At 37.3% G+C, this 24,698-nt stretch overlaps 1 protein-coding gene across 1 annotated transcript in view; it reads left to right on the top strand.

Moving 5' to 3' along the window:
* Positions 1-24,698, top strand: part of CDH8 (cadherin 8) — a 237,872-nt gene that overhangs the window by 177,087 nt on the left and 36,087 nt on the right. The window contains exon 9 of the mRNA XM_040633089.1: positions 9,094-9,211. Coding sequence (XP_040489023.1) covers positions 9,094-9,211 — 118 coding nt within the window. The remainder of the gene's footprint in view (positions 1-9,093; positions 9,212-24,698) is intronic.

Below are 24,698 nucleotides of genomic sequence, written 5' to 3'. Positions count from 1 at the left end.
AATCCAGTGGCATGTAATTGGAGCTTCGTCACCCTTTATATAAGTTGAGGATTGCTATTTGGCATCAAGTTAATTATGTCTGGGCTAAAAAAAAAACCGCTCTGGTTTACCCCTTTTAATCCCATTTGTCACTGACCAGTACTGTAGCAATATGATGCTTGCTTATCCTAGGAATAGTATCAGTCCAAAAAAAAAAAAAAAAAAAGCAAAGAAAGAAAGAAAATAACAAATAACATCCTATATTTCTAGATATGTATCTAGCCAATGCTTGGCATGTAATGAATATTCACGGAATTTTAGAATCGCAGTTCTAATTCATTTCATTCAGCAGTGACAAATATTTCAATAACTAGTTTCTCAGCTATTGCCATGGAAACCCTTGTTTTACTCACACACAGTGCAAAAACTAACCTCTTCAAATGAAAAATCATTTATTTATTTGTTGAACAATATTTCTTGTGCATCTACAAGATGCTAACTATTGTAATATGACCTGGGGAAATAATGTAAAAAGGACAAAAAATATTCTAATGGAACTTAATGAGGAAAAGGGCTTATTTAAAAAAAAAAGAATTAATCCATAATATAATTTCAGTTTTGAAAACTGGAAGAAGGAAACAGCACAACTAAATAGAGGGGAACAAAGAAAAAGCAGAGATCTACTTTATATAGTGTTGTCAGAGAAAGTTACTTTTTAAATGGGTATCAGTTGAAATGAAACTGAAAAAAAAAAAAATGGAAAAGGGCTAGGCATTCAAGGCCTGGAAGCAAGAGCCTTCTAGCCAGGAGGATAAGCTTGTGTGAAGATTTGAAGGGAGAAAGACCTTGGTTTGCTTGAAGAATTGAAGACCTCTGTGGCTTAAGTGTAATAAGAAGAATGCACTAAGCAAGACTAAGATTGGACAGAAAGGGTCTTATTTTGACTAAAATGTACACACACACATGCACACATGCAATTAAGCAGAAAAAACATTTAGAAGGCTGCAATTGCAAAAATAGGGGTAGCTCCTCTAATGTGGTAGCAGGGGAGATGGAGATATGGAATTGTGAAAGCCGTATGCTTACATGAATGATATAATATAGACAGATGTCCAACATACAAACAGTATCACTGCTTCACAGGTGTGTTGCAACCACATTTTACAAATAAGGGGGCTGAGGCTGAAAAAGAGCGAGGGGCTTCCCTAAGGCCATGAAAAGTGGTATAGATGGGTTTCCCACGTCCTTGCACTTCCTAGGATCTCACGGTGCTTCCCAAGGAAGCCAACTTGGAGATTCCATTGCCTGTGTGAACCACTTCCGAGAAATAAGATTCTGATCAAGAGTGAGCATTTTCCAAAAGGGAAAAAAATCAGGTCCTATGACAAATAAAGACACTTTATCCACAAGTATTCCACTAAATCTCCAGTGAAAAGAAATAAAGCTTAGAGAGAAGAGTAAAAATAATTATCTGTTGATAAACACCAGCAATGAATGAGTTTGCTACTTTATTTTTAAAATTTCTGTTGGTCTTTTTCTTAAAAATGTGAAACAGTGAATCGAAAATATGGCATTTTATAATACTCATGAAACAATAAATTTAGGAGATTTAATTTTAACTTCCCTGCCAGCAGGCATCTTTCAGGATCTATCTGCATACACAAGAGGGAGACAGGATTGATTTTTAAGACAGATGAAATTGATGACCTCAACAAAAACATAAAGTACTATTTTCATTTTGGGGGGTGGAGTAAGGAGATGGTAAATTAGTGGAATGCATAAAATGATATTTGAAAAAATCATATGTAACAAAACATATTTCAAGACAATCATTAACAGAGGTATGACTTTTAGAGCTCACCTTCAACAGAGGGGAAAGCATAAATAAAAAATACAGTGGAAGTGTTTCAAACTAAAACAATCTGAGTCACAGCTTTGCCATTTACTAATTTTGGGACCTTCAGCCTTAACGTCTATTAAATCCTATTTTAGAAATATCTAGTGCAATATCAAGTGCTTAATAAATAATTGTAGTTATTAGAATATATTTTAACTAGTCTCATAATCTAAAAAGCAAAATATATTTCATTAGCATTGTTTTGTTATTTTGTTATTGTTACTGTATCTACAGGAGTTTGGTTTGCAGCAAAACGTTATAGTCCCTCAATGGGTCAATATAACAGAAGACAATCTAGCTCCCTGTATTGGGATAATTGTTCCTCTGATAATTTCCAAGTATTTTATTTACTAAGGGTGAAGGGAGGGCTTGTACTTTATTCCTCCCCATATGAATTTGTGAGTTATTATCATTATTTTTTCAAATATACTGGAATCAACTTACAGGAATACATACAATCTAAGTCTTTTTGTGAAGTCATGTTTGCAGCCGACATATATATCGGCTGAATCTCTTGTGTGATTCCAAATTCCATGTGTTTGATTCTGGCCCCTGACCTAAATGAGATCAATGATCCACAGAGAAAATGGTGTCAGGGATCGTTTAAAAATCTTGGTCTATTTCATACAGATATATTTGCTTTGTTTTATTTCCAACCTACAAGTTCTTGAATAAGAATTTAGGATGGAAACAAGGTGGGCACGTGCATATGCTTCTTTCCATTTGTTCTTAGAAGCCATGTTGGTGCCTTTTGGGCGACAGTAAAATTGACATGTGTAGTAAACGGCCTTAGGCCTCGGCTTTGTGCTAGTGACATATATTGGGTCACCTGCGGTACCTGGAGGAGCTGACATGTTGTTGGAAGGGCAGAGACGCACACGCAGATGACGCAGTAACCACCAAGCTATGGAGACACAACGCCTCCGCAGAGAGGTGGAAATCTTCTAGGCCTTTAAGATTCTGATGGAGTTTTGGAGGATAGCATTTCTCAAAGTTGAGTGCCTGAGAGCAAACTTGTAGGGTACAGCACATCAATCTACGGTGCAGCGTGTGTGTGGGGGCGGGGGGGGGTTTACCTAATGAGACTGCGAAGCACTGAATTAAAAAAGTTCACAACATTTTCTTCAGCTTGTTGTGTTTAACTCTAAGATTCCTTTGCATTTAAAAGTACATATGAATCACGAAAGGGCGGTATGATCTTTGGCATTTAGCAAACGTGGTTGGTTATAAAATCTTTCCAGTTTCCTTCAGAGGAAACTATAGAATAGTGGTAAATGGAAGCCAGTCAGAAAAATCCTGCTCCAGGAAGTTAAAGGACACCACACATGCTCAGCCTAGGAAGTGGTGTTTAGGACGTTAAGGAGGCATCAGGAAGTATCCCTGGGAAGTCATTCCGTGGAAGATGGAGAGAAGAGACTGAAAGGAACCTGACACTTCTCAGCTACATTAGAAGCTGTGGGTTTTACCCTATTAATGAGGTTTTCAAAGCAGAGCAAGTGACGGAATAGTTTTTTAATATTAACTCAGAGGTGCACAAAATTCACGTGAAATATGCAGAGTCCAGGAAAAAAAAAAAAAAAGAGCACGAGAAACTGGAAACCCCAAACTTGGTCTAAACACATTCTTCAGGAGCCCTTGCTTTAAATCATTTTATCTCAACTTAGTTTCAGGAATGGAAAGGGCAGTGAAGGAAACAGACAGAGAAAATGTCAAAAATTCTCCAAATGGGTTTATGAAGGCACAGCCCCCAAATGTCTACCCAGAGGACTGAGGACTTCACTTAGTGTTTAAATGCAACATATCAAATCAAATCTAGAGCCTCCTGTTGTATTTTCCATAGATTGGATTTCTGTGGTATATGCTCTGAACAGCCACCTAATGGTTTTTAAAGACAAAGATGTCCTCATGCAAAAAAAGAAAGGGGGGGGGGGCATGGCAACGGGAAAACACTCTGGGTAGGAAAAGAAAAGACTCCGTAGAGATTCGATTACTATGCAAATTATAAAACAAATATCCAGGAACTATCCATTAAACAGCTATGAACAGTGCTTATATTTGAACTATATTATACAGTTTTGAAATAATGGAGGATAACTGGGTCATCATGTGGATTTTAAAATAATTTCTCAAATTCCAGTATTTTCTCTTTTTTAAACCTATCATCAATATTATGACTTGATTTCTCTTGTGTTTATGACTTATTCTCAAGGACCCCTCTTTTAGGGGATGGTTCTTAACCTATTTTGTTTTTGTTTAATTTCATTCAGTTATAGAAATCACTGATAATGTGATAAAAGCTATGGACTTTCCCCTCCTATATGTGCATATATGAATAATTCCACTCAACTTTACTTTCAAGTTGAGAGGTTTGAGCCATATGACAGTCATTCATAGATCATCATTTCCTTTCCCAAGTTTAAAACTCCTGCTCTAAGAAACAAAGCTAGCATTCCAGGAAAGCTAATATTGATAATCAGAAGTAAGCTGGTAATAATGGGTCGAAGAATGTGTAGAAAACCAAAAATGATGCTGTCCTTCCTACAGTACCTTTGACTCACTCTCATTCAACCCGCTTTCCATCACCTTCCAATTCACACCACCACAGAAAGACTTGCCAAGAAAAAAGAAAACCAGGTTTTGTCTGAGAAAGTGACAGTGTACTGTGATTGTAGATACCACCTTGGCTATCAGTGTTGAGTGTTCCTGGAGCACAGATGTATAATACAGAAACGCTGGAAAGCATTCCAAAAACTGCAACTGTCCTCTCACCTTGTCCACACTCACAAGGAACTATGATGTCTAAGTCTTCATTTTGTTGTGCTATGTGTCAGAATGAAAAGGGAAACTTTATCCCAGGAAAGAGCAAGAACAAGAATGGATGAGTGCCTCCTTATCTGCTCTCCAAAATACTGAAGGACTAAGCCCCAATTTAACTAACATACTGGTGCAGAATGTATGAATGTCAACAAGATTTTGAGGCAGCCTGATGTACTGGGGCAGGAGAATGCCGGTAGTTTGTTATTAAATATATCTGGGATCAAATGTTATATATCATATCTTTGGTGCACTAGGTTCCAGTACGTCTCTTCATACATACTTTTCACAGTTATGTGAGAATTAGTAATGATGCTAAAATATGCTGACATCATTCATTCATCCATTCATTTATGCAATACATACTGGTTACCACGTGCTGTTCTTACAGCAATCAGGGGGGTAAAAATCCAACTCAGCATATATAATCATGCCTGGTACCTAAGAACAAGCCAGTGAGTAGTATCTATAGAATCTTACAGGGAATTCTAATAGATCCCATGATAGTTTTATGGTTGTAAACAGATCAGATCATCGCAAATGTATTTGTTTGTTGGATGCTTGCCTTTCAAAAAGTTAACAATGACAGTGATACTGTTATTGACAGTGGAGTATCACTGTCATTATATATTTTCGAAGTAATGTAAAATAGTCTAAAGGAAACTTTAGTCGTCTCTGCTAATGAACACAATGTAAGGTAGGTTTAGTGTTGATAAGCAATGAGTCATTTTTAAAAATAAAACAGAATTAAGATATGGCCCCATAATTCTCAAAATTTTTCTGTTTTGAGTTTCATGCCTTAGAATGGTTATTTCATTTCAAATTAGTAATCTCAAGAAATAGAACAGAGTCTGCTCCCACAGAATTCCAAGTATGGCCCAGAAATTCATTTCCTTATCCCAACATTTCAGATACACTTTGTTTTTCTGAAAGTTTTTATATAAACTTCCAGCTTCCCTTGAAAAGAATCCACAATAAATGATCAAACATTAGATTTTTCAACTGCATCCTAATGCTGGTAGAAAGGAAAAATGTTTAAACTAAATGTTATAAACATACTACTAAAAATCTGTGACCTCCTCAGAAATTTTTATATCATTTCCATTAAATAGTTATCCAGTGATCGAAAAGTTAACTGACGTCATAATAGCTCACGGGGAAATGTGTGTGATTTTCCTTTGCCATCCACTCAGTGTTACCTATAAAATCTGTTTGTGTGGAGGTGCACTTCCTTGACTAAATCTGTTCTTTTTCTTCTATTGCTTAAAGCTAAGTGTATTCAGATGTTATTACATCAGTGAAAATTTCAGCCTTTTAGATAGGAGTATCTTAATGCATTTTTCTTAAAGATTTTATTTATTTGACAGAGATAGAGACAGCCAGCGAGAGAGGGAACACAAGCAGGGGGAGTGGGAGAGGAAGAAGCAGGCTCATAGCGGAGGAGCCTGATGTGGGGCTCGATCGCATAACGCCGGGATCACGCCCTGAGCCGAAGGCAGACGCTCAACCGCTGTACCACCCAGGCGCCCCCTTAATGCATTTTAATAGCATAAAGTCCTTCAAGTGGTTTACCGGGTGTCCACTTTTAGATAAAATGTCTAGACAGTAGCCATCTGCATTAAGATAAAATGAAGTGTCAGAAATGGTTTAAGCCAAATTCTTAACTTGTTCATGGGATATTTGGAAGTTGATTTAAAGAGTCACCATTTCATCACCCTTTCCCCAACACATCATGCACTGAGCTTGGTGCAAGCTTAACAATACAAACTCCCCTAATGAATAATAATGAGGGAGCTGTAAACACCAATCTCCCTTAGCTGAAAACGTTCATCTCAGACTTCAGCAGGCTTCAGAATCACCTAAAAGGCTGTTTACAATGCAGATTTCTAGGCCTCACCCCAAGGCTTTCTAGGTCAGTAGGCTCAAGCTGCATGTCTAACAGAGTTCCTGGCTAACAGTGATGGTGGAAAAAAACATATTCATTGCAGGTGTAATGTTTAGACCAAACTTCTGAGATATGGCATGACAGGTAATTACACTCCTTTACTTCAGGTAAGCTAAATTATTGCATCTTTTGTTTTGGTCCTGGTGGCTTAACTAATGAAATAACTCATGTAGTTCCTTTTGCCAGCAGGTAGGAGTCTTTTTCATGCAGATTACTTGGAAATATTAGAAATGGTATCATTACAGGAGCTCTGTTCACTAAATAGATCATAAGGATGCATTTAGTCATGAATGGTTTTCATCCCAGGATGTCAAGAAGCTCTGTTTTCATGTGCCCTTCTTCACTCGTGCTCACGCACTTCAAGAGTTACTTTCTGAACTGGTGCACATGGACAAAGAAGTCCTTTTGAAACAAAATTGGATAAAGGGAGCAGGGAATGTTCCAGATGCTCACAAATAACTCCCCCCCCCACCCCTGTTCTTTATAACTGCCTCAAAGAAGTTTCCTGTCAAATTCTTCTCTTAAATATCTGGACATGTAGGCTAGCCATAAAAGTTATTTGTGTTTTCCCAGCTTCTCCCCTTGGGTTTCCATTCCTTTGTTTTTATAAAACTAGAAGCCCAGGGCATCTCTCTGCACTTAAATGTCAAGGCAAAGATGCTAGGTGTTCAGATATAGTAAATATAATTATATTGCCATCTAATCTGATGAGGTTAGGGAATTGTTTGGGTAACAAAAGCCAGTATGCTTCTCATGGGGCTATGTCATGAATAAACTGCAGTGACACTAATAAAACAACAACAATAATAATAAGGACAATAATAATAATAAGATCATTCATTGAACATTTACTAGGAACCAGATGCTAAGAGATTGACATGAATTTATGTCAGTAGTCAAAACAGCCCTATGAGAAAGGTACTTTTTATTTGCAATTTTAGAAATACATGAAAACTGAGTTTCAGAAAGACTAAAGTAACTCCCTCAGTACCATGCAATGAGAAAAGGGTAAAACCATGCGTTCTCTCAAGGCTCCTCAATTTCAGAGTCCATCACTTTGATGGCTGCCTCACTGTCTTAATCATCAGTTCTATTTTGCACTGTTTTCTTGTTATATTGTTAGTCAAGCTAAGCCTGACAATAGACATTTTACAAGGTCCTTAACAAAAGTAAAATACCTACCGGGTAAGAATATGTCCCAATTTAAAAATGGAGAAATAGAAGTTGAGAGAAGTTATTTCCTTTGTGTCTCAACTGTAATGCGCGGCTCGTCATACAGTATGTGCTCAATACAAGGCAGAAGTCCCAGCTGCTCCATGTTGTGCTTCTCACAATTGTTCAGGTGATAAGTTACAAGGCAAAGATACCCTCTTCTCAAACAGAAATGATCCTTTTTTTTTGTATCTTTAATGAAATTGGTAAAGTTGAATGGGACCAACTGTTCAAACAGTCCTAATGTATTAGGCATCATCATTACATTCTCTAAATTCCACAAACCTGAGAGCATTTCCCTGTTAATTCTTTTTTATGGTGTATCTGATATCACCTTGATTGTCATGCTTTTGCAGGCATTTTTTTTTGTAAAAATTATGTGGTAGTTATTTACAATAGTAGTATAAACTATAATTTTTACTACACTAACTGTTGTCCAGTGTTTCATATTAAAGTGATTAATATCACAGAATCATAAATATGAATTATTAAGCTGATTCTCTGACATCCCAAGAAACAACTTAGCACTAAGTTAATGCAGCTTTGCAAATGAATTAAGCACATTCAACCGGCACCGATTCCAAGTATGTGTATGTATCCAAACAGTTCTCTGCACAGTGGTAATTCTCTTAATCCCTATAATTTATTCATCTCAGGATACACTCCAAAGCATTGTTTGCATGTGTTATCCACTCGCTTTAAAAACAGTATTCATTATTGGGAGGGAACACAGGCAACTCTTCGGAAAGGTTTGTTGCAGTGATGTTTGTGCCGAGGAACATTCTATTTGGCAAACATTTGTAGTCTGATGAGTAAAATAAAAGAGTTTCCAGGGCTCAAGATTTAAGTTCTTTACTTCCAAGATCCTCCCAGGAGCCACACTACAATCACTGTAACAATTCCAAATCTCATTTTAGATGTCCATATAGACTCAAATTGGAAAGAAACCTGTAATTACCCAATGGAATTTTCAAATACCCTTAAATTTGCCATTTTGAGCCACAAATACCAAGTGGACACAAAGGTAATGACCTTAATTTTCATCAGTTTATCAAAGCTGAGGTTTTAATGCAATGAATATTTCTCCTTGTTCTTGGCACAAACCATCCACAACAATTCAGAAAACTGAAAAAAAAATTTCTTGGACCAAAGTATTAGTCCACTAAAGAGATGTCACTCAGCTTTTAAAGGCGGTATAAGCCCTCTGATGTCATCAGAAATGCTGACGTCGAGTTTTATGTTACAGGTCATTCAAACAGTGAGTGCCATGGACAAAGATGATCCCAAAAATGGACATTATTTCTTATACAGTCTTCTTCCAGAAATGGTCAACAATCCGAATTTTACCATCAAGAAAAATGAAGGTAAATATATTAGCCCTGTGAAACAGGGTAGAACATAAATTGGAAAATAGGATGTGATTTCACAATTTGACTGAAAATATCAATAAAATAATTTTTATTCACCCACGAGCAGTTGAAACTTAGCTTATCAGCATAACGGCTCAGTAATTACATCACTTCCTCTTTCCAATATTGAAACAATAGATAAGAAAATTGTTAATGTGAAAGTTAATTTTATCCTAGGGAATACCTCAATCACCTTATTTTGAAAACTGAAGAGTAAGATTTAACCCCTGGGAAAGTTCCAGGAATTCTGAGATACCGAGATATCTGTTAGAGAAGGAACTGGCTTATACTTCACAGTTGTTAAGTTTTAATTGAATGTTTACCAAGTCTTTAGGGAAAGCCTATCCTAATTTTGCCTCGTTTGTGGGTACACATTAGAGGTATTTGTTTTAAGCCTGACCCAACTTTGATAATAGCAATTAGATCAAGAAATCCTTCTTGAAGGACACTCCTTATCAGTATTATTTTGGAGCTAATATAAACTGATTTTACTGTAAGTCTTTCACTCACGGAGAACATTTAATCCATTTCATTATTTCTGGAGAACCAAGTTTGGATTAACTGTTTCCCCTAACTATTATGTATTACATGTGAAGGTCATAGTTTTTTTTTAAGTCTATCTCATCTGTACATTTTTGTTTCCTAAGCTGTTGTATATTCAACAAGCATTTTTCACTGTTTATTTTGGCCCAGGTATATTTAAGTCTTAGTTTCAGCTGTTTTTGCATGATTAGCAAAATAAATGCATTGTCTTAAGCTGTCTCCCAGCTTTACTATAGGTGTTTGCTTGGATTTCTGAATGGTCTCTATAAAAGCTATACTCAATTAGAAGAGTAAAATATGCTTCATGACGCTTGTTTGGGTTATTTACAATGTTCTGTTTCAAGGAGGTAGTGAATTTTGCTAACATTTCCTTCATGAAATAAAATAACATTTAACAGCTCTTGTTAAATATATTATGGCCTTACCTTTCAACATAATGCTACTTAGTTCTTTGGGGACTCTCTGATAAATGTGAAGGCATCACCAAAAATGAAATGACGAAGTCGTTATACAGACGCTACTCATTTAGCTGGCTTCCACTATTACAAACACTAAAGAGACAAAATCCTGTTCTTTCGTCTCAATAATGGAATACTCCTTTGTTAGCCTCCCCTAATTAGGAACTGGAATCCAAGTACATTGTCTTTATTTTTTGGTTAACAACAATTTCTTTTTTATGGAAGTCACATGAATATGTCTAAGATGAAAGCCAACTCAGAAAGCCACAAGTCTGTGCATAAGTGTGGGCCATGCTCACTGTGATTGTGAGCTAAGAGGTATCAGTCATTATTTTTGTATATGAAATGCCCTACATTTAAAAATTCTCTGTGAAGAAATGTTTTCCCATCCCAAAGGTTCTGAGCTTCTTGGCATTTTCTGTGCATGCAATTTCAAGATATGCCTGTAATAGAAGTATAGCCCATCAAAGGCGCTACATAAACATGTGTTGAGTGAATGAGTTTTTTTGGGTGCCAGGGAAAAGTGTAGTTTTGTACCATATTTGTTATGCCCTAAACCTATGAAAGGGGAGATTTTAGTCTGACAGTGAATGAATTTCATGTGTTTTCTCTAAGTTTTAGAATCAATAGAAAGTAGAAGTTTATACACTTAGATAACCTCTTTTCGCCCTATCACACATTTCAGTAAGCCCTTCAATAGAATATTTAAAAGACTATGTGTTATCTGTTTTATTTTGAAACTAGAAAATGGAAGTTACACTTTTTATTTATGTCACAGGTTTGTGTGTGAAATAATTGAAAAAAGATAGATGCCAAGTGTTGCAAATATTTTGTGGAAAGCACACTCTCTGGACCACAATTGTTTACTTTAAATTGTGTGTTTATTTTGCCAAGAGTGACCACATAATTTATTATTCCAACTGAGACATTTTTTAAATTGAAAGGGCTTGCTATTTATATATGTTCCTGGAAAAACATAAACCAGGACTGTCTTGTGGAAACCAGGACATATGTTCACTGTGATTCTGGATTTAGGATCCAAACATTCAACATGTCCATAGAGTAAATCATGAGCCCACTGGTCTTTTGAATAGATATGTATAATTTATACTCTATCTTCCTTTTCCTAGATCAGAAACTCATGAGTTTTGCTCTTTAGACCTCAACCTTTTTGGCATCCGGATAGTTACTATAAGAATAGGGGGGAAAACAGTCCTTTTGTATGTAGAAACAATCAAAGTAATGGGGGAAAGTTGTCATATTTAAAATGGTGGAGGTATATAGTAGAAATGAATGAATTCATTCAATAAATGAATATTGTGTTAGCCTACTACTCATTCCCTATTAATGATAAGAGAATACAAAAACAAAAAAGTCCAAATACTAGACATTATTTATTTTAAAACTGTGGTATATTTTATGTTTGAAAGATGGAGAGAATTAAATGGTATAATCATATTTAGAATTGCTTTTTTCTACATAAGGTGGACTTTAAAATGGGCATTAGCTGATGTTTCTCCACTGACAGTGTCATGATTTGCTAGTTCCAAGGTTAAGATTTTGAGAAAGCCAACACACCAAATATATTCAGGTGGACGATCCCCTGTTTAATTAGATCCTTATAGGAGATGGTTTTAGTATTTGGCATTTTCTGAGGAACTTGTAGCTGCATCTTTCAACTTGAAGTTACTGTGATCTTTTTCATCCCTCATATAGATTGGTCTTTCTGCAATTTTCAGCAGACTAATTCATAATCGAAGACAAAATGAGATAGAAATTAGCTGTCTCTTATCTCCTATACAGTTGAGTGATTTCACAAATAATTCTTTCTGAATATATGAGATTCACATTTCGTCCAGATTAGGAAAGCAACCTTCAATACTGATGAAGGTGAAAACAAAGGTCAGAAATATGATGAGTCATTTATATCATATATATACACCAATCATAGCACCTTGAATCTTCTCAATTATATGGCCCAGTCATTGGTTTCTCCATCTTCCAGTTGGATGAATTTAGAAGCAAGAGTTTTGCTGACCACATTTCATATTGGCTTCCATTCTAACATGTGAAAATGGACGATACTCAACAATTAAATATAAAAAGACAGGGAAGATAAATGGACCTTTTACAGATACAGAACTATCTTGCTTGCAGAAAATTTCAGGTCTGTCAGAAACATGATCTTGTCCAGCCTGTCCATTATAGCTAAAAGATATGACTGGAATTGCCAGAGAGCAGTCTGGTCAAATGGGAGTCTTCATGTTTTATGCCAAATTATTTGAATCGTGTATAGAGAAATGTGAAAAACATAAACCTCTGTTCCCTAGAGAGGACATTATGGAAAGGAAACAAGTAGATGGTAAACTTGGCCTTAATTACAGTGTGGTTAGGCTTAAGAAAAGACAGAAGGGAACCAGGATACCTGATAACACATATTTTTTTTCCCTCCTTGATATCTCCTTTTTGACCAAAATCCTATTGATAAGAACCTCACTCTACAGGCATAATTGTGACAATTAATTTGGATAAGTCAATGCTGACAAGAGCTTTGAAATAAAGGTGCCTTGGGTTATCTCAATGTCCATAACGTGCTTACCTATTTAGAATATAATTCATGCTTTGTTTTGTGAGGTTTCTATCTCAACTGACTGGCCAATTTCAAGCAGTGTGTTTTATGTGTTTTTATCCTCTAGAAGCATCCCTTGTAAGAACGCGGACTACAGGCCAATTATTTTAAGCCCTAGTCGCCTTATCTGTACTATCAGGATAACAATACCTATTCACCCCACAAGTGTGCTGTGATAGATATGTGTAACCTATGTGCTAGACACCTCTTAGCACAATATCTGCCACATAAAAAATTCATCAATAAATGGGACAAAATCCTCATTAGGTTAATCTATTAATTTCTAAATTCTCATGCTATGTTCCATCTCCTCTGGCTTATCATTCTCAACCAGGTCTCTTTGCAGATTGAACTCTTGTTCATTTTTGAATGTTGTACAGTAATGGTGAAAGTGGCCTCATTGGTAGCTTTGAAAACCTTCATCCTTACTAGAATGCATTGCAAGAAATCTGCTTTGTAACGTGTTGCAATCTTAAGAGCATTATAATAGAAAGATATACGGAGAAAAAAAAAGGAGGAAGAGGGTAAGGTGGAGAAAACTGAAAATATTTACCAGCCATGGAAATAGCTGCAGGATTCTTGGATCTGTTTTTGAATATACAGTCTTTCTTTTCTTTCTCCTTTGCCAAAATGAAACTCCGCTTTCTCCATACAGTAGCTGACCCCAACTTCCAACTCAGGAGGATTACTTTCCATTCTGGCCTATCAAGTTGTTTCAAACATCCACAGCCTCCTAACACATAAACCCTGTGGAATCGTGTTGCACGGGCTGGAAGACTAAAGGCAATCTTCCTTTGCTCTTTTGAAGAATGTCAGCTTATCTCACATTACTCTTGCCACAAAACTGAAATTTGCTGCCTAAAGGTGGAAGTGAATTTCCCTGATCCCAGGCCAGCCAGAGCTGGCCCTCTATCCTCCACCTTTACTCAGGCGGAATCTGCACGCCTGCCTCTGCTGTACTGAGGATGTCGGTGTTGAGGCAGACGGAGCCCCTCTCTCATCCTCCTTTAGCCAACTGTGCCCCATCTAGGCAGAACTGGACTTGAAAGGTCTTCCTGATGACCCACAGAGCAAAGAGGTCCACTTTGTAAGTCAGCTGTCCCCTTTCCGGCCCCCTCACACATCCTTGAGTTCTTCCATTACATCAGGCTGCTTTGAAGCTAAACACAGGACTTTCCAAAATAACATCTTTCCTCAAGTGGCCTTTACAGAAGCCTCCATCCCTCAGGCACAGCTGAGCCATTACTGTTGGGTTTCCCAGGCAACCATACCTAAGCAACAAGTGAAACCCATGTGCTTGTAGGAGTGCTATAATGAATACCTACATGTGTATGTTTGCAATATGGTGACCCTGTCTGCTCTGCTCACACAGAGAACTTTTCCACAGCACCACACAGCACCAAACACTGACTTGAGATCTTTTCCAAATAAGGCATCAGCTCTGACCCATATGAAGCATGGTACTTTTCGTCAATGTTGAATCATAAAAGGTAGAACTCAATTTGCATGAAACAGGAGGTCCAACTGGGATCCCAAATATGCAGAATAGCATTATGCATACATGATCCAAAAGGCTTCTGCTTCAGTAATTCATAATTTATTGTTTATGCTTCCAGCAATGTTCCGTTGATAAAAAGCCATTTATGTTTCATTTTGTCGTCTAAACTGTAATTAAGGATGATGTGCAAGCTAAGAAAAATAGATAACAGATCTGTACTTCCACTCTCCAAGTTGCATACGATTGTAGAGTTGGTTCAGAAAACTAGATCTTCTTTGCTTAAGTAGTTTCAATAAAACTCTTGTTATTTTGTATAGTCTCCATATCTTTTTGGATTGTTTGTTTTCTTTCCTTTTTTTAAATGATAATACAAGAATGCTTTCAGAAGTTAAGAATTTCCTTTGCAAATATTGAAAATCCTAAAATTATTGCTCTATTCAGACACAGCACTGCTCTTAGTATTTATTTTTTAGTGTATATTGTGGGAGATAATCTAATTCTGAGATCACTGACTACCAGGGATATCATTTGGCTACATGGCATAGACATATGTATGGTTGTCCATCTGCTACTCAAAGTTATAAATTGATTCAGAGCCTTCCAGTCAATTTGCTAACTCATTTCTGGTCTGTACAGAGCATTCTAATTAGGAAGATTTTTGAAAGAGAAAAACCAAGAGATAAATTGGTACATGCTTAGTTACCTTAAAGTTATCTTAGTTATCATAAAGATGCCTTAGGACATAGAATCTTTTCATTGAGAATTTGCTTTCTGAGACTTTTGCTTCAAAAGAGAAAAATAGAAAAAATAAAAGGATCAATCGAACACTAGGAAGAGGAGAATTACTCAATGTTTTTTTATTTATCAGATCTTGTTTGGACCACTTTCTTGTTTGTGCCATTAAAAAATAATGCTATTTACTGATATAGAATCTATTTGCAAGCATAAAAATAGGTTTTGGGATTTTGTGGGTGCCAGATAAACATGACTGTCCTCTTGGTAAGCACAAGCAAATATTAAAATTGAATGTGGAAACAAAATGAGCTGTCAGTCCATGCAAATTCTCCTTTTCTAAAAAAGTACTAAATGTAGTCGACAATCATTTTATCTCCTTCAGTACAGAAGTTTGAATTAATTTTGAGCACTTTGTAGACACAACATTAGGCATACGTGACATTCTGTCTCGGGATGTGACCTGAATAACACATATCATGCGCTTTAGATATCTTGGTTTATTAAAGTGGATAGAGACAGCAGAGGAGGAACTTGGAAACAGTAAAGGGGACACTGCCATAGACAAACATCTTAAAAGTTGACTTCGGATGAATTAGAATGAACAGCGAAAGAGAGATGCTATGGAATATAGTGCAGCACAAGCTTCATGGTTAAGAGTATTTAACTTTGAATCCTAGTTCCTTTGATTATGATGTGTGAGAACTTTCACAAATAACTGAATAAACTTGAACATTTATCTATAAAATGGAGAGAATAATTACCCATATATTGGTTTGAATAAGAAAATACTAATTTAAGTTAAAAAAAACAAATGTGCTAAGTTCAGTGTCTGGTAAATTGAAGGTACTCAATAAATACTAGTTTCCTTTCTCTCCTTGTCTTCTACAATTTTCCTGAAGCTCTCTCATCCCACTGCAACAAACCCACATGCACACACCCAATGCAACAAGCAAAAATGTAAATAAGGAAACTAAAATAAGGCATTTGGGTGATAACTAATGCTATCCTATTTAACTGCCTCTTATCTGAATGACTAGTGATTGAACATGTCTATAAACACTGGCCATGAGTAAAGCAAAGGGAGAGGAGACATGGTGAAAAAGAATATTCGGGTAACTGAAGTTGTTCTTTGAATACTATCCTCATTACCATTACATAATCAATGGACACAAACAAAGAGGACTTAAAAACTCTAGGTCTCCATTGGGCTGGGTTTTCTATCTCTAGATCCAACTGGACACAACTCTTTATATTTGGTAAAATGGAACATTCGGGAGTTGATAGAATGATAGGATTTTTGACCTAGGAGCACCTACGTAAAACAACAACAGCAACAACAACAACAAACCAGATTGTGAAGATCTTAAACGCTAACTATGGAACGTCAAACGTATTTTAAGAAATCAATGATAGTGTACTTTAAAAAAGGCAATGATGCAGGGTGCTCTCTCCCCAATATTATTATCCATCACTCTCTCCCTTCTACCTTGTTCTCATCTTCTATATTCCTTATACACCCTTTGAGTTGAACACACAAAACCGATGATGCTTTTAAAATCCACTCTCCCTTCCTTTTATCTAGGATACACATCAACTGCTCCCTCCATTTTCTATCTAGCTCATTTCCAATCATTCTAAGAACAAAGGTTCCCCTCATCTGTGAGCAGAGCAAGGGAATGTTTAGTTGCTATGAAGTTTGCTTTGCTTTGCTTTCCTCTACAGGACAGTGGGGTAACTGCTAAGGCAGACACAAGTCAAGGAATATGTTCCTCATTATCCTCTAGAGGTTATTCATAACAGAGTATATCCTTATTCGCTCATTCATTCCCTACCTCTTTATTGAGTGCCTACCATGTGCTAGGCACTACCCTGGAATTGCAAACCAAGCAGTGAATAAAATAGACACTGTTTTTGTCCTCCTGAACAGTGTATTTTTGTTCTCACAACTCAGTCTTATACTAATTTGAATTCACAGAAAGGAAGGCTATAATTTAATATGGATTTTTGTCATATAGTGGAGAAATTCACAGGCTAGCCTACAAAATACTGTGATTTGGGAAGGAATGATCACACACATTCGAACTTCTATACTGTCATAAACAAAGTTCTCTCTTAGACCTTACCCAACTTGTAAAACTGGCCTTACATAAAAAAGAGTCTTCATCTCTACAAAGCAATGGGCTGATAAGAATGGTGATGTACACCCATAGTCATGGGTAGCTAATTCTCCCTGTGAGTTTCAGACTGTGCTCACAAGGCCTGCGCTCAGACAAGTTGAACCATGCTACTCAATGTGCTTCTGGCAGGTGTCAGATCACGATGGTGAGTTCTTTCCAAATTCAAGGTGCTCCATAGGCATCACTGTAATTTGTACGGCAACACTGCCAGTGAACCGGGGCTAATGATTCTATTTTTGTAGGTTTATTAGAATCCGTTATAGTTTTGATCCAAGCTTTGTTATATATTGTTTATGTCTTTTCCAGTTCCCATGCATCATTGGTTCAAATACTTGTCAGTGACCTGGCTTTAGCTAACTTTCAGTGTTTAATGTTTACTGAGGGTCCCTGGCAACTAGAAGATGGTATTGTGCTGATTTTTGGACATGGCATTGGGTTCATTTTTGATCTGTTCCCTAAAGTGCCACCAGAATGAATGTACTGATGCACTTCATAGAGAAGTATACTAATTGTTGTCCCTGGACCTTTCTGGGTCACCCATTGCCTTTGCTTTCATCCTGCTAGATTGCTTACTAAAATTTCCTCCCTCTATTGCTTGACTATGTTATTCTCAGCCTTTTGATGGCTGCTTATCTTCGGGCGGTCTGAGAAAAAAGTGCTGTTGAACCCGGTATGCTGAGCACAATCATTCTTCTCTGAGTTTCATGCTTTCACTTGGCCAGACCACCTTTGCTAGTTCCATCAAGGTCACACTGTGATTTACTTCTCCGTGGACTTCAGTTTCTTCTCCCACAAAATGAATGGCTTAGTGCTGGGGAGCTAAGGATTCATCTATTCTAATATACTGTGTGTACAAACATGTGGTATTTGGAGAAATATCACAAACTTTGAAATCAGACAAGTTCCACAACCACCAATTAATGGAGATGTGACTTTGGACAGAGCTTTTAACTTTCTGTAACAGACTGTTTGATAATGTTAAAATGAAATTGCTGTGATGAACAAATGAAAGAATATAGGATAAATGCCAAGGGCAGTACTTGGAACTTAGGTGATATTTTATGTACCTTGTCTTCTTTATCAACCTTCAAAAGGAATAATGCATACGGAAGTCATCTTTACACCAGAAATTATCGTACCAAATCTCGTCCATATTAAAATACTAGGTAGTATTATTAAAAGATATGTTTCTGCAATATTGCAAGTTCTCTTTCTCAGTATTTCTGGGCAGAATTCTGGACATTTTAAAGAATTAAGTCACTCCCATACATCAAAAGAACTCAATAAACGCACGACACATCGTTCTAGTAGCTCAGAGCTTGGTAGTCTTGCTTATCTTCTAAGACTGGAGACAAGAAATACAAGAGTTTTCTGAAGATATTTAATTAGTGGATTAGTTTTTATTTATCAGGAAATTCTCTCAAAAAAGTAGGGCTTGAATAAAGTTTTGCAGAAATGAAAACACTGTTATGTACAGAGGTGCTTATCATAATTAAGAGATAATGGTCAGATATACAAGGAATTTACTTCAAGGAATGATAAGGAATGGCCGAAAATGTTTCTAAAGACAAATGCAATGAAACACTTTGTGGAGATCCATGAACTCTGTTATCATAAGACTTTGCTCCATTCGCAAAAAGATATTAGTGATGTGGTTCTTAGTGTTTTGAGTACGTCTGCATACATTCTTGATGATTTTCATAGAATAATAAATGTGTTCTACACATTTAGGAGGTTTTAACACACACATTTACATAGAATAGATATAGATGAAAAGTGTCCAGTGCATACTGTCAAAACTTAAAAATAAAAAAAATAATAACTTGGCCATGTTCTGACACATATATTGTGAATTGACACAAAACTTGCCTTTCTTATAAATGCTGGTAGGCTAAAGTTAACTGAAGAAAGTTTTAGAATGGTTAGGAGACAATTATCTAAAATTCATTTTTTCCCCAAAGTAAGATGACTAAAATGTAAGCAGGAAATTATATAAGTTCACATTTGGACTGTGTAGGGGAGAAACAAGAAGAAAATCTATGCCCATCTATTAATTCTGTTATAGCCTGTCTTTCTAAAATATGTATGTATACCAAAACGGATGTTTAATTTTGCAAGAAGTTATTTTTGAGGAATAATCTAACATTGTGTAGAAATATGATTGCTTATAAAATATCTTTAATTGGGAAATATAAAAAAAGATTACAAAATTTAGAAAGTATGCTTACATCTCTGCTGAGGATTTTATTTAGAAGTCCTGCAGTTATTTTAAGATAAGTGTGTACTCTATTACTCTGCATAGGTTATATATCAAATCGCAAGAAAAAAACAATAACTAAAGTTTTTCTAGCACCTATTATTTCATAACATTTACGGTGTGTCTATCCATCTATCTCTAATTGTATACACTCAGGGTGAGGATTATCACTGCCATGTTGCAGATGGGGAGACTGAAGCTCAGTTATGTTAACTGACTTGCCAGGCACAGGATGAGGCTACCAAGCTGCTAAATCTGGCTTCTCACCAGTACTCACTCACTGCCTTTCAAAGCCTATACTTCACTCCTAAAATATTTGTCCAGCAAAACTGCTGGTATTTTATTTATAGTTTTCAAACACTTGTGGTTCCTTTTCTCAAAGACTTCTCTAGTCTAGAAGACGAGAAACTATCAGCGAAGCTTTAGAGAAGACCATCACAGTACCAGTTGGGTAAAACTTGGCAACAACTCTAACCTGATGCCTTAAAACTCTAATATCATCAAATATACAATATCGTTAAAGAGATACACCATTAATTTATGTCCGATTAAGAAAAATAACATTCCATTAAAAAGCTGACAATACAACATGCCCTCAACTATAAGACATCACCTTATTTCAAAGATATTTAGACATTAAAAAAGAAATATATGTGTGTGTTAGACTCAATGAAATACAGGATTTCAAATAATAAATCTGAAGGAGAACTGGCAGGGAAAAACAAGGACTTTGGTATAAAAAAATAGTGCTGGGTGCAAAGTTGAGGTAGTCTAGATCAACACTCCACGGAAGTTAGAGTACAGACAAACTGTGAGGGCTATTTTAAAGAAGCACATTTCCAAAGGCAGTCATTGTTTTTATTTATATTACTCACTTGCTTAATCCCTTAATAGAATGCCGTCCAAAATAAGCCAAGTGCCATTAGCAAGGAATTACTTATTCATTTCTCTCAAAAGCATAATTTCCAAGGTTGGAACTGCAATGTATGAATCTAAAATCCAAGTCTTGGCTGTGCAAGATCTTCCTGGACATGAATTATTGGGGTACATGCTGTGTCCTGTTTATAAATACAGAACATAGATTTTTATCATCATCTGTCTCTTATCAGGGCCTTTCTTCCTCAGAAAGGAGACGGTATAGAAGCAGTGGAGAACAGAAAAGTAGCAAAGGTCTTTAGTCCTGTAATTCAAGTGGGCCTATTAGCAAAGTCTGTGAGACTTTAAAGAGACAGGAAGGAAGCTGCCGTGGTAAGGATGGACTTTAAGGGACTAAGCGAGCTGTAGAAAACCTACCCTGAAATGCATCCTAGACTTCAGTATGCTGACAGCAAAGAGGAATGAGGACAGTAAAATTAGTGAAGAAGGTAGAGCAGCTGGAATTTCCAAAAAGTTAAAAGATAATAAAGAATCTCACTTCTGGGGACATAAATGCTCCCACCTCTGACTCTCCTTAAGAGTAGTAACCAGCCAAGGTGCTTAGTACACGGGTGACAGAGGGCTCCGCCGAAAGGCCAGGATGAGAGGAACACAGTAAGACGCAGGGAAGTTATCAGTATTTTTAGGAGATGCAGTGACATTTAGGAAACCAAGGCCGAGAACAAATAAAGTCTATTATGTGCTGATCAATCCCTGGGTCCCTACCAAGTCCACTCTTTCAAGTCTGTGAATGTCAGGCTCAGAGCCGCAAGACCATTCACACTGCAGAGGGGCCGAGCTCTTGCTGTACTGCATGCATCAGTGTGTTCTCTTAGAGCACAGAGAGGGAAGACGTCATGATGCAAAGAAAATCACGGGGGAGGGGGAAGCATGGGCTGTCACGACTGTGATTCTGTTATCCTGGATCCCACACAATTCTTGTGTTCCTCAACCTTCTAACATATAAAATATTCTCAGCGGCAACAGTGATGAAAGTGAGCAACGACAAAAGCAATCACACAAGGGGGGGGGGAGGCCATTTTCCTCAGGTTGAGTACAGACTGGGCTCCGTCACTTGCTAGCTGATCTTTGATGAGCTATTGCATGGCTCAGCCTGAGTATTCTCTTAACATGGATACATCCAGGCATTACTTAGAGCACTGCAAGGAATTCTTAAAGATGATGCAAACTTAGAGTATAATACCTGGGCTCAGAGTGGAGATCAATAAATGGCGGCTGTGTTTAAAGAAAATAAGAGGCTGGTGAATGAATGAATGCATTTAATGTACATTCACACAAAAGAGCTCACGAAAAGCTTATCCTCCAAGTCTTAGGAAACACTAGATGGAGAGAGTACATATGTTTATGAAGACTTATTTGCTTGCAAAGAAACTCACTCAGACTACTGGAGCCATAAAGGTAAATGGGCCCAAATAACAGAAGGACTAGAGTTTAAATGTCTGCTCTAATGACCAGATGGAGGTGCCCCAAGGATGTTGTAGGACTNNNTCTTTCCCTAGTACTTCCTCTACTTTCTTCTCTGTGTTAGCTTGCCTTCCCTGCACAGTCTCTTTAAAGAGAAGGAAAGAAAGCTTGTGGAAGGATAAGGCCTATACAGATCTCACAGCCTGGGATTTTTGAACGAGAAATTTTCTTTATTCTAGGCTTCATATCAATTTCTGGTTAAAAAAAAAAAAGTCCACATTTGGCCTAGGAGATGAGCACATGACTCAACTGAGCCATTCTCTGTATTTATGGAGGTGAGATATCCTCGGGGCTGCTGTGAACAGTTTTGTGAGCTGTTCCCCATACAAGGTCCTTGGCCCTGGGATGAGCAGCAATTGAAAACCAGTCCATTCTCCCCTTGAGAAGCTACGACCCCAGTGAGGTCTTCTTTCTCTCATTTTCAGAAAGGCCTCATTGCATCCCCAAGCCCTTGAACCCTTTGAGGCTGTAGCTGCCCAAAGGTGAATCCATCTTTTCATTCATACAAATGCAACCTTAGGCTAGCAGCAGCCTGAGATCCCTATGGGTCAGCCTGGATGAGTCCCCACTTTCCACAGAGGCAAGCCACTTGACTGACAGCTCCATCACACTCAGAATATAGGAAGGTCAGTTTTAAAAAAGAGGTAGGTTGGAAGAATAAAGAGTACAGACAGGATAAGAAGATGAGAGTCACAAATAGGCCACTCGCATCAGTGCTGTGAATGACCTCAACAGAGAGATTCCTTCACTTCCCTTGGGAAGCTTCTCGGTAAAGAATGACTCTCCCTGTTCAGAAAGTTATGAATCGCAGTTGTCTATTATGTGACTTACATTGCACTACATTGCAATATGTCATTGTGAGATGTGACATAATATAACGTAAGTGACAGGCAGCTAAAATTTTATAGCAAGAAAACTTTTTTTTTATATCCAGGATCTGCTATCAAATTTGATAGCAGCTATCAATCCATTTTTTTTTCTGCAGATAGATCAAAAATTTGATGTTCATGAAAAGCAGGTCATTTTGAAACATCCACAAACACTTCAGTGCCTGCACTACTCAGTTACCATAAATCAGTTAAAAAAACAAAACCAAACATTCTAAAAGCTGCATGAGTCTTGACTCAAGTTCCGTTTTTGCTTTCCGTGACTAGTGCAATAGTATTTTAGGTTGTGAGTTGAGTTTTCTTCTGGATATCACGAAGAAGTGATGTTCAAATAAATTATTTTAGTGCTTAGATCAAACCAGTGCTTCACAGCTGAGGGCGCCTTGGCAGTCCAGGAGCCCTTTGACAGTGTCTGGAGCTGTCACACTGACGAAGTGGAGGGAGATGACTGGCATCTAATGGGTAGGGGTCAGAGACGCAGCTAAACATAGAACGATGCACAGGATGGCGTTCAGAAGGTCATTCTGTTGAATGTCTTGGCAATGCCTCTGATCCCAGAAGTCACTGTTTAAGTAAATTGGCCTAAATATGGTCATGACCTAATCTAAAGGTGGCCCAAGTAAAATTCTGATGAATCTAGAATGAGTTTCTTCCATTCGCTCCATCCTCAAGACAGGCCACGGTAATGCATTATTTAAATATTCAGCTAAATCTTTTGGGGCTAAGGGGCGCTTAAGAGAATCTCCCTGCACATCAGAATTGACTGGGAATATCATCTACTAACAACCTCACAGAAGGTTCTACAAGGAGAAAAGCAAGCCAGATTTTTGAGGTCTAATCCTATCTCTATCCTAAGTCTATTTTTGAGGGTCTTTGTAAAACAGTTTCCACCTTTGGGCCCCAGGGGTCTTATCTACACTGTGGACATCTGCATAACACAGAAATCCTCGACTTTGTTATTGTTGCTGTTTTAAAAGAGGAATCCTTTCATTAAGCTCTATTTTTCGATGTACCCTAATTATATAGAACACATGGATATGAAGAATCCATGATGAAACATAGGTGAGGGATAGGGCCAGACATACTGTCCATTTCCCATCGCCTTCTCACTCCAAATTCGACAGAACCCAAGATATAATTTGAAAGCCAATGATGCAAACAGCTCCTTTCTAGGAGTAAATTCACTTGATATTATGAGTCATGCCAGGCAAAGACCCTGGAGAGTCAATATTGCCCATGTTAATACTCACTATGGAGTGTGGACAGCTTCCTCAACCTTCCCCTTTGCTTCCAGATAGGCACTTCTGAGAACAAAGCAGACAATAATCCATTGTCGGTGTTTATGTGAAGCTGAAAAGAACTCTCGCTATCTAGGATTTTAATCTGCCAAGATGCAGAGTGGCACTAGCACAAAGAACATAGGTTTTAGATTATGACAGATCCACACAGGAATCCTTGCTCTGCCACTTACTAGCTCTGTGTGTTTGGGTCCATTATTTAAGGTCCATGTGCTTCTGTTGCTTTATTTGTGAGGTTGGGTTAATAATGCCTATCATAGAAGTGATTTTAAGGATTAAATGTGGTAATGATTTAAAGCATTTACACAGAGTGTGATGCATAATAATAGCTATCATTTATCGACTGCTTAGTAGTATAATTGTAAGAATTAGAGATAATGTGTGTAAAGTGCCTGACATGTAGAAGATGCCCCATATATATAATAGCTACTGTTATTATTCAGCTTGAACGCACAGCCAGAAAAGTCCCGGAAACACTTATAAAATGGAGTTGATTTAATTTCACTTCCTTGAATCATACCTCATTTAACTTTTCCCCTTCTTTATGGCAGAGAATCTCT

This window comes from Ursus maritimus, unplaced genomic scaffold (genome assembly GCF_017311325.1).
Source record: "Ursus maritimus isolate PB19 unplaced genomic scaffold, ASM1731132v1 scaffold_19, whole genome shotgun sequence".
Lineage (NCBI taxonomy): Eukaryota > Metazoa > Chordata > Mammalia > Carnivora > Ursidae > Ursus > Ursus maritimus.
This window is presented reverse-complemented; position numbering and strand designations above follow the sequence as displayed.